The sequence below is a fragment of a genome, unplaced genomic scaffold (genome assembly GCF_019419815.1).
Source record: "Pyrus x bretschneideri cultivar Hongxiangsu unplaced genomic scaffold, Pyrus_bretschneideri_v1 Contig20, whole genome shotgun sequence".
Lineage (NCBI taxonomy): Eukaryota > Viridiplantae > Streptophyta > Magnoliopsida > Rosales > Rosaceae > Pyrus > Pyrus x bretschneideri.
The window spans coordinates 4,304,739-4,318,023 of record NW_025999502.1 but is presented as its reverse complement, the minus strand read 5'-3'; the positions used below and the strand labels follow the sequence as shown (position 1 = coordinate 4,318,023).

At 37.9% G+C, this 13,285-nt stretch overlaps 5 protein-coding genes across 9 annotated transcripts; 2 read left to right on the top strand and 3 right to left on the bottom strand.

The window, feature by feature from the left end:
* Nucleotides 1-552: 552 nt before the first annotated feature.
* On the top strand, nucleotides 553-1,423 carry LOC103928933 (triphosphate tunnel metalloenzyme 3-like). Its single transcript, XM_009338056.3, has one exon. The coding sequence runs from the start codon at nucleotides 568-570 to the stop codon at nucleotides 1,288-1,290; it is 723 nt and encodes a 240-aa protein (XP_009336331.3). The 5' UTR covers nucleotides 553-567; the 3' UTR covers nucleotides 1,291-1,423.
* A 150-nt stretch (nucleotides 1,424-1,573) lies between these two features.
* LOC103928932 (phosphopantothenoylcysteine decarboxylase subunit VHS3-like) lies at nucleotides 1,574-3,953 on the bottom strand. The gene is made up of 3 exons (XM_009338055.3): nucleotides 3,573-3,953; nucleotides 2,183-2,241; nucleotides 1,574-2,080 (listed from the first exon to the last, which is right to left on the bottom strand). Exons 1-3 carry the CDS (start codon nucleotides 3,681-3,683, stop codon nucleotides 1,741-1,743), a joined length of 510 nt encoding a protein of 169 aa, XP_009336330.2. The 5' UTR covers nucleotides 3,684-3,953; the 3' UTR covers nucleotides 1,574-1,740.
* A 317-nt stretch (nucleotides 3,954-4,270) lies between these two features.
* Nucleotides 4,271-7,243, top strand: LOC103928939 (DEAD-box ATP-dependent RNA helicase 35). Its single transcript, XM_009338061.3, has 3 exons — nucleotides 4,271-4,430; nucleotides 4,741-5,650; nucleotides 6,156-7,243. Exons 2-3 carry the CDS (start codon nucleotides 4,752-4,754, stop codon nucleotides 7,018-7,020), a joined length of 1,764 nt encoding a protein of 587 aa, XP_009336336.2. The 5' UTR covers nucleotides 4,271-4,430; nucleotides 4,741-4,751; the 3' UTR covers nucleotides 7,021-7,243.
* Nucleotides 7,244-7,361: 118 nt separating this feature from the next.
* Nucleotides 7,362-8,447, bottom strand: LOC103930846. The gene is made up of 2 exons (XM_009340233.2): nucleotides 7,710-8,447; nucleotides 7,362-7,578 (listed from the first exon to the last, which is right to left on the bottom strand). The coding sequence occupies exons 1-2, from the start codon at nucleotides 8,172-8,174 to the stop codon at nucleotides 7,537-7,539; spliced, it is 507 nt and encodes a 168-aa protein (XP_009338508.2). The 5' UTR covers nucleotides 8,175-8,447; the 3' UTR covers nucleotides 7,362-7,536.
* An 877-nt stretch (nucleotides 8,448-9,324) lies between these two features.
* On the bottom strand, nucleotides 9,325-13,028 carry LOC103928941 (calcineurin subunit B-like). Of its 5 annotated transcripts, none has more exons than XM_009338065.3 (7): nucleotides 12,644-13,028; nucleotides 12,461-12,547; nucleotides 12,222-12,346; nucleotides 12,016-12,112; nucleotides 11,587-11,696; nucleotides 11,096-11,170; nucleotides 9,325-9,758 (listed from the first exon to the last, which is right to left on the bottom strand). In XM_009338065.3, the coding sequence occupies exons 2-7, from the start codon at nucleotides 12,528-12,530 to the stop codon at nucleotides 9,708-9,710; spliced, it is 528 nt and encodes a 175-aa protein (XP_009336340.2). In that variant the 5' UTR covers nucleotides 12,531-12,547; nucleotides 12,644-13,028; the 3' UTR covers nucleotides 9,325-9,707. The 5 variants fall into 5 exon arrangements, with proteins under 5 accessions (XP_009336340.2, XP_048439670.1, XP_048439669.1 ...); XM_048583713.1 differs by having other exon boundaries at nucleotides 12,688-13,028; XM_048583712.1 differs by having other exon boundaries at nucleotides 12,461-12,592; nucleotides 12,804-13,028.
* Nucleotides 13,029-13,285: the final 257 nt, after the last annotated feature.

The following is a 13,285-nucleotide window of genomic DNA, read 5'->3' as shown; positions in this document are numbered from 1 at the left end:
GAATCTAACACATCCAACTCAATTCCAAGCAAGAAAGAATATCACTAAACCAAAATGTCACCTAGCAATTGATAGTTGTAATACAAGGGCAAGTTTCACATATTCCCTTCAACATAGGGGGCATCTCAATCGTTTTGAGGTTTGTCAATTTCCTCCATTTTACCACAGGTAGGAAGCTCGATATTAAATTATTAAGTTTGATTTATTGTGATGTTTAGCCTGCGCCATATAACAAACGTTATCTTTATTTGGATCTCGACCTAAAACTAAAATTTTGAAGTAACCTAGTGGGACCAAAATTGAAATTTGTGCAGGGAAAATTTCTACTACATTTTCTGGCTATTTTATCCCCTGTTTTGGTGTCTTTTTTATGTCTCTTCTTTATTTGCTTGACATGCGTTCATTCACTTAACTCAAGCTGATGAGGTGTTAGTATAATGTCTCAGACATGAGAAGATTTTGTAAAAACTCGATAAATCTCAGAGAGTGTTAGTGTAATTAAGTCATTTTGTGTCAAGTAAATGGACACATGCCAAAGAAAGAAGGAGACATGAAAGGAACACCAAAATGGTGACACCAGAACCGCAGCCACATTTCCCACCACCAAGTGCTTCCATATCCAGTTATCAACGACATTGTTCACTCGTTTGGTCCTTCCTTCAGCAAACCCCCAAAGCAATGGAAGTGGAAGTGAAGCTCCGCCTCCCAGACGCCGCCGCACACCAAAAGCTCACCGACCTCCTCTCCCCCTTCCACACCCAAACCCTATTCCAAGAAAACATCTTCTTCGACGGCTCCAACTCCGAGCTCTCCTCCAACCTCGCCATCCTCCGCCTCCGTTTCTACGACGTCGACAGGCGCTGCGTTCTCTCCCTCAAGGCCAAACTCGTCATCTCCGACGGCGTCAGCCGAGTCCTAGAGCTGGAAGAGCCCTTCGACCCTGTCCTCGGCCGCGTCTGCGTGGCCGAGCCGTGGAGGCTCACGGCCGTTGACTCCTCCGACATCTTAAAGCGCGTGAGGGAGGAATACAGTGTTGGAGGAGGGCAAGGGTTTGTGTGCTTGGGTGGGTTTAGGAACGTGAGGGGTGTGTATAAGTGGAAGGGGCTGAAGATAGAGGTGGACGAGAGTATTTACGATTTTGGGACGTGTTATGAGCTCGAGTGTGAGAGCTCCAACCCTGACAGGGATAAGCAGGTTCTGGAAAACTTGTTGGAAGAGAACAGGATTAGGTTTCGGTACTCGGAGGTCTCCAAGTTTGCGATTTTCCGGTCCGGGAAGTTGCCGGAGTGAAAGCTACTTTGGAACTTGGACGCCAAGTAATTGGTGTGTAAATTGTATTGCGATTCAAAGCTTTCTCGTGTAGAAAATGTAGTGCTTCTGCATTATCGTTCAATTAACAAAATAATTCCCTTGTAACGTGCAATTGTGCTTATACTTAACAAACCGTGAATGATCGTTAGCCGTTGATGATGTGTGTTGGTTCACTTCGGTTTTTTCCTCCGACGTGATTCTGTTTTTCTTTTGGTATGGTTTTTCCGAGTTTAAGTTCCGTTGCGGAAATGGGAACAGTGTGTAGCAGAGACTCAACAATTCAACTTTTAACGACTACAAACAATAAGAACAGATCGGAAAAGATGGTAGACGCCGCAACTTCCGGGTCTGATAATGTTGTAATAACAGTAATATTTTCCGACCTGCCCCAAGTTTCTAAAGAAACAGTCTAAAACACGGCGAAACATTTTATTTTACTTTCTTTCTTTCTGAAGGCAACTTGTTAAGCTCCTCGTCATCCTCATCCTCGTCATCATCATCGTCTTCATCATCATCATCACCATCATCATCTTCGTCATCATCTTCATCATCATCTTCTCCATCGCCATTAGCCTCAACCTCATCATCAGAATCTTCTTCGTCATCATCACTATCTTCTTCCGAATCATTACCGTCATCCTCATCATTATCGTCACTGTCCTCATCGTTGACATCTTCATCCTCATCAGAGTCGTCATCCTCTAGTTCACCTGCATCGTTGTTTTCAGCATCAGGCTCTTTCCCTTTATTAAGTTCGGACATTGGAAACCTGAAATGCAGTCTCATACGCACTGCCCCATCACTTTCCATTCCCCATACTATGGAGATACAACAAACCATACAATAAGTTAATGCAAAATGTCTTTCCTACCTCTGATCTGTTCTCACTGAATCTTGAAACGCATCACCATCATCATGCAAAGATCCAACCTATTCAATAACAAACATAAAGCCAACCTGAGAAATGAAATAAAATGCATAACATGTATCAAAAAGCGTAGAGTTTGGAAAATCAAGCAAGCTCTTCACTCCAATCATTCTTCATTGAAAGAAAGCAGAAAATCCATATCCTTTATTGAGAAAAAGAAAAAAAAAAAAAAAAGCAGAAAAGTTGCTTATCATATACGAGTAATGCAGAGACCTCGAAAAATAGGACTGTTAGGAAAAACGTTATGTCTACATACACTATCCCAAACACGGAAATATAAGCATCTTTCTTTCAAATTGTAAGATCAGAAATGCCCAAATCTTCAGCCCATTGTACCTCCTAATAAAAAATGCTCAAATCTACATGTTTAGACAACATTGAAGAGCATGATGGTCTGAAAACCAGTTTTCTTACTATAAATATGATAAAGCTAAACCCATCACCACCAGAGCATGTAAATATATTTTCTATAAAAATGTAACCAAACGTATACTTGGCCATTGGAATTAATCGCTTCTGCAAAAACGAAGCTTGTATTAAAGGCTTCCAAGAGAACATTAGTGCTTCAATTGTAAAAAGGAGAACAGTTCAATCTGAAAGCCTTACACTTCAACATTCTATTTGCTGATGAGAAACTGTACGAAAGGAAAAATCAAATAGAATACTAAAGTACGATTACAGTTGTACTTCAACAGAAAACCGTGCATATTCAATCTTGATGATGTTTAATTATGCTGGAAGAAATTTCAAGGAACCCACTTCACTCCCAGACGTATATTTTTTTACGAAGAAACGATAAAGTTTTTATTGATTTAAGGTTAAGTACAATCAACTAAGAGAAAAACCCGATAACATCTGTTGGTGCCTCGAACCAAAAAGAAGAACCCTAATCTGAACCTAAGAAGTGTTGCAGCAGGATGCCCCAATAAGTAAAAACAGCCAAATAACACAATCGAAACGAATCGAAACCTAAATGTAGAGGTAGACGCAAGAAAATTCACAAAGACTTTGTTAATGGACAACAACAAATTAAGCAAATATTCTTTAAAATCATTGATAACTACCCAGAGAAAAGAAACCTCATAGTTCAATTGTATCAATGTATGAGCTTCATGGTATATATAATCCACACAAGTCAAATTCAAAACCACAGAAAAAATCACTTGGGATTGAATAATGAGCCCAGGAAAGATATGAAATTCATCATAATTAAATTGCATCAAATTATAAGCTAATTGGAGGAGATTATCAGCAAACTATAAGTCAAAACTAGAGAAAATAATTATAAAAAAAAAAATAATAATAATATAATTAGGGATTGAGTGATGGGTACCTGAAAAATCAGTAAAAGAAGAGATTGGTGAGCAAGAATGGCAGCATCCACCAGCAAAGAAAGCAGCATAAAATCAGCAGCAGTAGTGTGGCGGGAACTCTGGATCTCCATTGCAGCAGAGAGGAGTGGTGTAGGCTGTAGCTGAACTACGAGTAGAAAATATCACGCACTTGACAAGTAGAGGAGACAAGTGTTGCCCAATTCGCTCAAACCCTTGGAGATGGTGGCTGACTGCCGGTGCTACTCGCGGCGGTGAACTTTTCTGTGTTTCTCTCGAGCTTTTATGCGGGATCAGTTGTTTGGAAGGAAGGAGAAGGGACAGGCAATTAACACAACAGGGTCATTTAGTCCTTTTACGCGTAATAAAGGGCAAAAATCTAAAAACCGTGAAAACAAGACAAGTCTTTTTAAATAATTCATCAAACGAAATATCAAATTCAAGATAAAATGTATGAATTTCATGAGGTAAATTATGAGTTCAAATCTTAACGCTTTTATAATACGACAAGATGTTAACTAGAAAAAAATAAAATATCTATATAAATCTTTCTAATTTTTGAAAAACTGAATTTGAGTGACGAAATCATAAACTGATTTTCTTATATAAAAATGTGTTTGTAAGAATAAAAAATATTTATAAATTATATAATAGGTTAATAAAAAAAATACATTAATAAACACTTAAATAATAAATTATAAAATATAATTTAAATAGATATTTCTATCGTTACCTCTTTTCTAAAACCGCGGGATATAAACCTTTGAGACTCAGAAGAAAACCCATCAAATCCATCTGGTTTTGCAGAAGCTGTAGGCATCACGCCCCCTATCGTTCTTCTTCTTTCTTCTGCTGTGACTGTAAGTTTTCCCTCACCTCCTTCTTCTGCTTATGTAACCGTCGTTCTCCTCATTTCATTAGTATACCGTCGAATTGGGGATTTTTTTCTTAGTTTTGTGAATATCAGCTTAAATCGATAACCTTGTTGCATAAATTGATTAACTTTTTCTTTTTTCAGTTTCAATTCTATTGAGTGTTTGCTTGTGTAAAATTATATATATATTTCAAGATTTTGGTGTTAGGATTCTTGGGTCTCTTTAGTTTTTTCTGTTTTGGATATCCTATGTCTTGAATATTCAATAATTGCTGTAGATTTTTGGTTGACTGCAGGAACTTGAACCATGGAAGAAGAAGATGATTATTCTGAGTATGTTCCAGTGGCGAAGCGACGAGCAATGGAGGCTCAGAAGATTCTTCAGCGCAAGGGGAAGTCTTCCGGGCTTGAGGAAGAGTTGGAGAAATCGAAGCTTGCTGAAGCAAAACCTAGCCTTCTTGTAAAAGCATCACAGTTGAAGCGTGACGCTCCTGAGATTACTCCAGCTGAGGAGATTCTGCAACAAGAGAAGGAAATGATTGAGCACTTATCAGATCGCAAAACCCTCATGTCAGTTCGTGAATTGGCAAAGGGAATCACTTACACTGAGCCTTTACTGACAGGTTGGAAGCCCCCATTGAATATAAGGCGGATGTCAAGCCAGCAATGTGATTTTATTAGAAGGCAGTGGCACATCATAGTTAGCGGCGATGATATTCCACCACCTACTAAGAATTTTAAGGATATGAGATTTCCTGAACCGATTCTGAAGAAGTTGAAAACCAAGGGGATTGTTCAGCCAACCCCCATTCAGGTGCAAGGTCTTCCGGTGATTTTAACCGGGAGAGACATGATTGGTATTGCGTTTACGGGTTCAGGAAAGACATTGGTTTTTGTGTTGCCGTTGATTATGATAGCATTGCAGGAGGAGATTATGATGCCAATTAATCAAGGTGAAGGACCTTTTGGATTGATTATTTGCCCATCCAGGGAGCTTGCAAGGCAAACTTATGACGTGGTGGAAGAGTTTCTGCATCCTATGAGAGAGGCTGGATATCCAGAAATAAGGCCGTTGCTTTGTATTGGTGGAGTGGATATGCGTTCACAGCTGGAAATTGTGAAAAAAGGTGTCCATATAGTTGTTGCTACTCCTGGGAGGTTGAAGGATATGCTGGCAAAGAAAAAAATGAACCTCGATAGTTGCAGGTAGGGAATGCCATTATAAAAACTCTTAAAAGTCATTATTTTGAGGTGTTTTGTCTGCAATTCTATTAGTGTAATGTATACTAGAATACTGATATTGAGCAAACAACACTGCTTTTTCCTGTATACATAACTGAATCGTGAATCCCTAATGATTTTTATCTAATTGACTCTGATTTTTTTTGTAGTCCTTAACATGAAGTTTGTACATTGATGCAATTGAATTATAAGGAGTTCATTTTTTGGGTAGTTTTCCAATGATTTTAAGAATGCTTATGGTATTGGTTGTCGTCCATTAACAAGTGTATGTGCATTTTCTTGCTTCTGCCCATACATTTAGGTTTCCAACTTTCGATACGGTTGTCTGATTTGGCTGGTTTTAGTTACGTTAAGTTATTGGGGCATCCTAATTCGTAGGTTTAAATAAAGATTCTGGCTATGATATACAATCTTTGATATGGAGAAACTTTTACCGTGCTTCGTAGACTTATGCTACTTTTATTTGCAGATATCTAACTTTGGACGAGGCAGATAGATTGGTAGATTTGGGCTTTGAGGATGACATAAGAGAAGTTTTTGACCACTTTAAAGGTCAACGACAAACACTTCTATTTTCAGCCACCATGCCCGCAAAAATTCAGAGCTTTGCTAGAAGTGCTTTGGTAAAGCCTGTAACTGTAAATGTGGGAAGAGCTGGAGCAGCAAATCTTGATGTGATTCAAGAGGTTGAGTATGTGAAGCAAGAGGCCAAGATCGTTTACCTTCTTGAATGTCTACAAAAGACCCCACCACCTGTTCTAATATTTTGTGAAAACAAAGCTGATGTGGATGATATTCATGAGTATCTTCTGTTAAAAGGAGTGGAAGCAGTGGCCATACATGGAGGGAAGGATCAGGAAGAGAGAGAGTATGCCATTTCTTCTTTTAAGGCAGGGAAGAAAGATGTTTTGGTTGCCACTGATGTTGCCTCAAAGGGTTTGGATTTTCCTGACATTCAACATGTCATTAATTATGACATGCCACCAGAAATTGAAAACTACGTTCACAGGATTGGACGAACAGGTAGATGTGGCAAGACTGGAATAGCAACAACTTTTATAAACAAGAATCAAACTGAGACAACACTTCTTGATTTGAAACACCTCCTGCAAGAGGCAAAACAAAGGATTCCACCCGTTTTGGCTGAGCTTAATGATCCAATGGAAGATGTGGATGCAATTACAAATGCAAGCGGGGTTAAGGGTTGTGCTTACTGTGGTGGTCTTGGTCATCGTATCAAAGATTGCCCCAAACTAGAGCATCAGAAAAGCATGGCAATTGCCAGCTCTAGAAGGGATTATTTTGGATCCGGTGGTTACAGAGGGGAAATATAAGATTTATGTATACCTCCTTCACTGTTCACTTTACAAGCTGAAACAGGTGAAACTTTGATCCTTTGAACTCTTTTTTGTTTATTTAGGCATATGTAGTTGAGCCTTTCCCTAGACGTGAGCCATAACTTTAATTTGTTAGTGCTTCTAGACCATCTCATGTATGTCTTATAGATGTTTACATATTTGTATCTCATAATATAATATCTACGAACACGTTTTTGCATTGCTATGAGCCTCTTTAATGGAAGAGTAAATGTTTAACATGCAGCTGTTAGAACAATTTAAATAGAGATTATTGTCTATTTAATTATGATATAACAGTAAAGTTCTAGCCATGAAAATAACAGAATATGGTTGTCTATATTAATAGAGAGGAGATTCGAACGTGGTGTTTACAAATACTATCTGGGATTACATGTTGATGGAATCATCTATATAGTTTACAATAGATGCATCACATGAGGATCGCCAAGTATTAGCTCTAAGATTTCTGTTGACCAGAGATGGATTTTGATCTCAGCGTAAAATATCTGACAAACTAGCTCCCATTCTTTGATCCTGTTTATCCATCAAATGCATTGAAATCAGTCAGCCAAACATTTCAGCATGAGTGCTGAGAAAGAATGAAATTTTGTTTCAAAGTTCCAACCAATAACTTATATATGTATTGAGGATATAGCATAATTTACCTGCGACGAGTAGATACTTGTGTTTCCATCGATAGACTTGAGTTCTATTGCTGCCAAACATCTGGGATCAATTTCTAGCATCTGAAACTGCTGATATATCTCCTTCATCAACTTGTTTCTCTCTTCTGCAATCTCCAACATTTCTTGCTTCATAGTTTCAGTTTCTTCTTCAAGAACTCTCAGTCGCTCGTTTAGTTCTTCGACTTCACCAGTGCACACTACAGCCTTCCCCTTACCGGAAGCATTGAGAGCCTTACTCGTTGAACCACCTCCAAGCAGCAGCTTTTTCTTCTCTGCCTTTTTAGAATCTGAAGCACTTGAATCCTGCAACGGTTTTTTACCACTTGACACGGTCTTCAACTTGCACCGAGTAAATTCTCTTTCCTTTCCTATCCTATGGTGCACCAAAATAGAACCATTGCCGCCAATTCCTTCCTCACTAGTGCTTGCACTTGCACACTTCATTCTCGAAAGCTCTTTCGTTGATGAAAATGTTTTGAACTCAGGACCGTGTAACAATTTCCATTGCAGAAAGTATAATGATTTTCCTTGGAATTTTTATAATTTGACAAGAATATTAGGGCATACGATAGAGAAGAATTGGTTAAAGAGCATGTGGGGGGAAGTGGCTTATGATTGCTTCCATGATTTTGCTTCACTTGTAAGAAAGACGGTGGTGTTTGTAGTGTTATCATCAGTTATGGCCTATGGATGCGTACTTCAGAATTGAAGTACTCAGAGAGAGAGAGAGAGAGAGAGAGAGGAAATTGCAAAGCAGTTGCAGGTAGTGTCCTTTTCTGCAAATTTGGCCTCCATTCTTATTGGGAGGAGGAAATGTCAGCAAAATCCAAGCGAAGCGTAAGTTATACGCAAGCCCTTCCCTTCTGTTCTGATAAACAAGAAAATCGTCAGCTTTGTATGGTGGGCGAATTTGGCTCCATTCCAATTTCGAGCTGAGGCTTTCTAGTGAAGGAATCAAAATAGAACCAAAGCTTCAGAAAATATTAGTCAAGTCCTTCACTTATTTGCCGACAGCACTTACTGCAATGGCAGAAAACAATCATGCTTATACATCCTGGTGCAGGTTCGATCCCTATCAATCCCTCTTCCCTCTAACAATTAGCAATTTAACCCACTAATGTTATCGTTTTTTACCAAAAAAACAGTCTGTCCGCCTATTTCTACAACCACGACGAAACAATGAAATTGCACCAAAATGTTTTGAAGTCAAATAATGTGAATGGTTTTCATTTTGAGATACAAATGATCGATCAAGCAAAAGACAAAAGCTCTAAGATGACAATTTTTTGGTCCATAGTGCAAGTGTGAGTACCACATCAACATTAAACGGATCCAATAATTGTCACATCATCATTTTAACAAAGGATCAGAAGTCAAATAACTTAGAAGACGGATTTAAAAACAATAAACTTGTTGGATGCAAACGTAGTTCGCCCTTTTTTCTTCATCCAGTATCATTATTCAGTAAGCAACAAGGAAAGCCTAGGAATTTGTCTTCCAACAGAGAACAAACAGAACTCATAGTACATCCTATGTTCCGGTATATAGTGTGCGTGTGAGTGTGCGCGTAGTTTCTGAAATACAGCGTAACGTATAGACACAATGTTCTCAACTTCTCATTTCGACAGGAGGGATCCCGCTCCGGTGAATCCGTAATGTACGAGACCATAACAACGAAAGGTACAAAATAATTTACAGAGGACCTGGAGAAGTAGCCATCCACAAAATTGAAGAGAAAAAGAAAAAAAACAGAGATTTGACATTTTATTGTACTCGATACACAGGTTGGTTGCCTGCTCTGTTTTATTGACTTTGGAAACAGAGAATAAGAAGCATTTATACAGGGTGTCCGCATCGACTTTCATCTAATTTGTGCAGCAGGGATTGTCGATGTAGTTTACCCGCCACTTCAAACTTCTTCTTGAATTGATACAGGGGGAAAATCGAACGGAAAAGAAAAAACCAGGCCAGCTTAACTTAGTCGATTGGCACTTCAACCTCCATTTTCAGACCATAACTACCAAGAACCTGCATCAGATACAAAGCCGTAATGAAACATGTTAAACGCCTGATGAAAATTTCAGAAGTTAATAAAACCACGGATAGGTATTGCAGATGTAAAAGTTATTCATTGCGTTATTCATATTCAATGTCTCAGGAGCCATCTGGAATTTGAAATTGGGCTAATATGGGACAACAAAACAGTATAATACACAAATGCAGACTTTTCTAAACCTGCAAGTTTGTTTTTTCTGTGTAGAGGCAGGTAATCAGATGATTATTTCATGGTTTTTTTTAAATGGGAAGGTGCGAAACCAAATGCTCGACCCAAGAATCTAAAACCAAAACTTCGCCTTCGCCCTGAAAGATAAAGCACACTCGTGCATTTGGCTAAACCATCTCTATGACGGCATTTCCACACCATTCTAATCAATGACTCCTTTTTCTAGCTTCTGGGTTGGGATTAAAATTTTACTCAAAAGATAAATTTCTAAAGAAGAAGAAATTTACATGCTGTAATACTGGGAACACCTTAATTATTCATTAATTAGTGAGCATTGGCAATATACCATAGCCTGGCTTAGCATCTCACAGCTATGTGACGACTGAACACTATGTTCAACTTTATAATGTAGGCTTCTGTAACAAGTTCGGTTCACAAAATATGAATTTCTGATATAAGTTACAACCTCAGTTACCTAGCCACCTATTTTCTGAGTATCTGTAATGCAGCAGTTTTTCATACTTCCTTAAGACGATAACTTCATGAAGCAAAGCAAACACAAATAACTGCACTTGTTTTTTTAGCACAGACTACCAGCTATGGAGACACACAGGGTACTACTTTGTATGCGTCATTGGGTGTTAAGATGACGGATAAAACAGTGATGTATGCTTTGCTTTCCTTTGTTCTTTCAAAGTAGAGCAACTTTTGTTATTGGACTAAAAGGAATGCAATGCTGAAACATTTTAAATGGCGTTCAAACAATTCAAGATCTGTAATGTTCAACTTTGACTTCTGTTGTTTGGCAAGGCTCCATATAGACCTCTAAAATAACAAAGGTAAACTTAATGTAGATAAGCCTCAATTATCAAATATGTTTGGACATAAAATCAGCCGCTGTAAGATTTTTAGTTGGATAAGTTTTCTGAGTTTCACTCTGTTAAAAAAGGAATCGTATGTCCTTCTCATTTTTGAAATGAGAAAAAAATTATATAAATAACAGCCATATCAAGTTTCGCATCATTAAAAGCCTAAGAAAGTTCTGAGAAAGATATAAGCCAGCAAGCGTACACATTGTCTACCCCCTTTGCTATGATAACTGTTTGTCACACAAAAAAATATGACAGCAAAATGTAAATACCTTAACAAAGTCATCTGACGTCAAATAAGATTCCCTTGTATACCCTGCTTCTTGCAGGACTTGAGTCAACACTTTCTGCATTTGAAATACATAGAGCACAAGGCAAGTTAATAATTTGGTCCCTGGCTACACAACATTTCAACAAAGTAAAACAACTTATCAATGTATCCTAGTCAAGAACTGTCAAAAAAACAAACAACGATAAAAAAAGTCGATGCCAAGACCAAGACGTAGGACTCACATGTGTAACCAAACATGCATACCTAATCATAGATCAGATATAGATGATGAGTATTCCAATTTTATCTTTTAAATGACTAGTCTGAAAATGTTACAACTTAAATGATACTTGTGGAAAATGACTGTTGAACTGATACTTTGATATAAAACTCAATATCCACCAATTAGGTGAGATTCAATCAAAAGCATTTAACTCTTGTCCTGCAATGCTATGACTATATGAACAAAAGCGGGTAAATCCATGATTTTACCTCTCTTTGCTCGTCAGACAGGAATGAACCCGACAAATCACGCAGCACTTCTAAAATATCATTGAAAGACACCCTTCCATTACAGTCTGAGTCGTATACCCTGAAAATAACTGGAAAAGAGACAATGTCAATGTTAATCCACCACATAAACACGTTCCTCAGAGTGCAGATCTTTCCTAATTGTCATGAATGCAAGAAAAATATATGAACATGTCACACAGATGCATATATGTATATACATATATATACATACACACATGAAGTATTCAAATGAGTATTTGAAACAGTCATAACATCAATAATGTAAACGGAAATACGAGTAGTCCCTAGCCCACTCATTACGACAGCCAATAACTTATTTAGAACAATTGTACTCAAAATAAACCAAAAACATCACAACTGTAAAACTTAGCATGACCAATCACTTACGTTCACTTTTTTGCTGCATACTAGCTCTAGCGCTGAACGCAGACAAGAAGGCCACAAAGTCCTTAAAGTTCAACCCATCGACCATCTTAAGCAACCTCTAAGGAAAGAACAAAGCAGAGCCATAAGTTACGAAACACACACCATGCATTACCAATTAAACAGACGGAGTGGATTAAACAACTAAGCTCATCGTAGCAGTGGAATACCTGAGAGAGTGGATTCATCGCAAACTCGGGGACCGATAGGAATTCATCAGCCGAGATAAAACCCTTTGCATTCCTGTCTAGTTGACAAAATCTTTGATACAAGGATACAATTTCTTGCTGAGAAACTGATTTTCACACAAAAATCAGACAACCAAGTATTAGTATTAGCATTAATGACAACAATAGCAAAAGGGAACAAAAGAAAGAGAGACAAATAGAATATCAAAACAAAAGCTTACATAAAAAGTTGCAGTGTTCTTGGACTTCTTCAATGTCGTACTGAGTTAGCATGGAAGAGGCATTCCCCATTGGTTCTAACAACAAAACTGAAAATTTGAGCAAAACAATATAAACCCATTAAGCACTTACACCTGTAAGACAAAACCCAGAAATCAATAAATAAATAAACACTAATTTCCCACTTCAAAAGATTTGGCTGCAGTGTTTGGCGGCCGAGAAAACTTGCCAAGAAAAATCAAAACTTGACAAAATCTTATCCTTCATCGCCAAACATAGTTAATTTTATGCATTTCTGGGGCAGCGATTCAGTATAGGCGGCTTGAAAATCAAAAGGGTCATTACCAGAATTGCTTGTTTTCTTTTTCTCGGCAGCCAAACAGAAAGTGGGAATAAATAGGAAAACGAGAGAAAAGGTAGCTGGAATCTGAGCCAAATGGATTGGTTGGACGATCAGATAAGATGATGATACGATATGTTGGGGAAAATATAAGAGAGGAGCTATAGTTTGTCAGCAACGATAAACTTGAAAAACAGACATTGTTTTTGTCTTAGGAAGTGACGACAGCGATGTGGATGTGTTTGGCTAATGGCTAATTCCCGAAACAGTTCGTCAGGGTCTAAGAAGAGGAAGGAACATGATATTGAAAACACGTAGCGTCAGAGAGTCTAATTGAAAGAAAAAAAGAAAAAAAACAAACTTTCACATATTGAAAAAAAAAAAAAAAAAAAAACTTGCAGGATATCATATATTATGGACTACAAAACAACGGTGACAGTAAATTCAGTCATGTAAGTTTTTCTCTAATTTTTAGAGAATAAATACA

Coding starts and splice junctions, on each gene's coding strand:
- LOC103928933 (XM_009338056.3), top strand. CDS start 568: ATGGTGACACCAGAACCGCAGCCACATTTCCCACCACCAAGTGCTTCC.
- LOC103928941 (XM_009338065.3), bottom strand. CDS start 12,530: ATGGGGAATGCCTCTTCCATGCTAACTCAGTACGACATTGAAGAAGTC. Junction 11,697..12,015: donor TATGCAGCAAAAAAGTGAAC/GTAAGTGATTGG, acceptor TCTCTTTTCCAG/TTATTTTCAGGGTATACGAC. Junction 11,171..11,586: donor TGTCTGACGAGCAAAGAGAG/GTAAAATCATGG, acceptor TTTCAAATGCAG/AAAGTGTTGACTCAAGTCCT.
- LOC103930846 (XM_009340233.2), bottom strand. CDS start 8,174: ATGAAGTGTGCAAGTGCAAGCACTAGTGAGGAAGGAATTGGCGGCAAT. Junction 7,579..7,709: donor CAAGTATCTACTCGTCGCAG/GTAAATTATGCT, acceptor ATGGATAAACAG/GATCAAAGAATGGGAGCTAG.
- LOC103928939 (XM_009338061.3), top strand. CDS start 4,752: ATGGAAGAAGAAGATGATTATTCTGAGTATGTTCCAGTGGCGAAGCGA. Junction 5,651..6,155: donor ATGAACCTCGATAGTTGCAG/GTAGGGAATGCC, acceptor TTTTATTTGCAG/ATATCTAACTTTGGACGAGG.
- LOC103928932 (XM_009338055.3), bottom strand. CDS start 3,683: ATGGAGATCCAGAGTTCCCGCCACACTACTGCTGCTGATTTTATGCTG. Junction 2,242..3,572: donor TTCTTTTACTGATTTTTCAG/GTACCCATCACT, acceptor GTTATTGAATAG/GTTGGATCTTTGCATGATGA. Junction 2,081..2,182: donor TCAGTGAGAACAGATCAGAG/GTAGGAAAGACA, acceptor ACTGCATTTCAG/GTTTCCAATGTCCGAACTTA.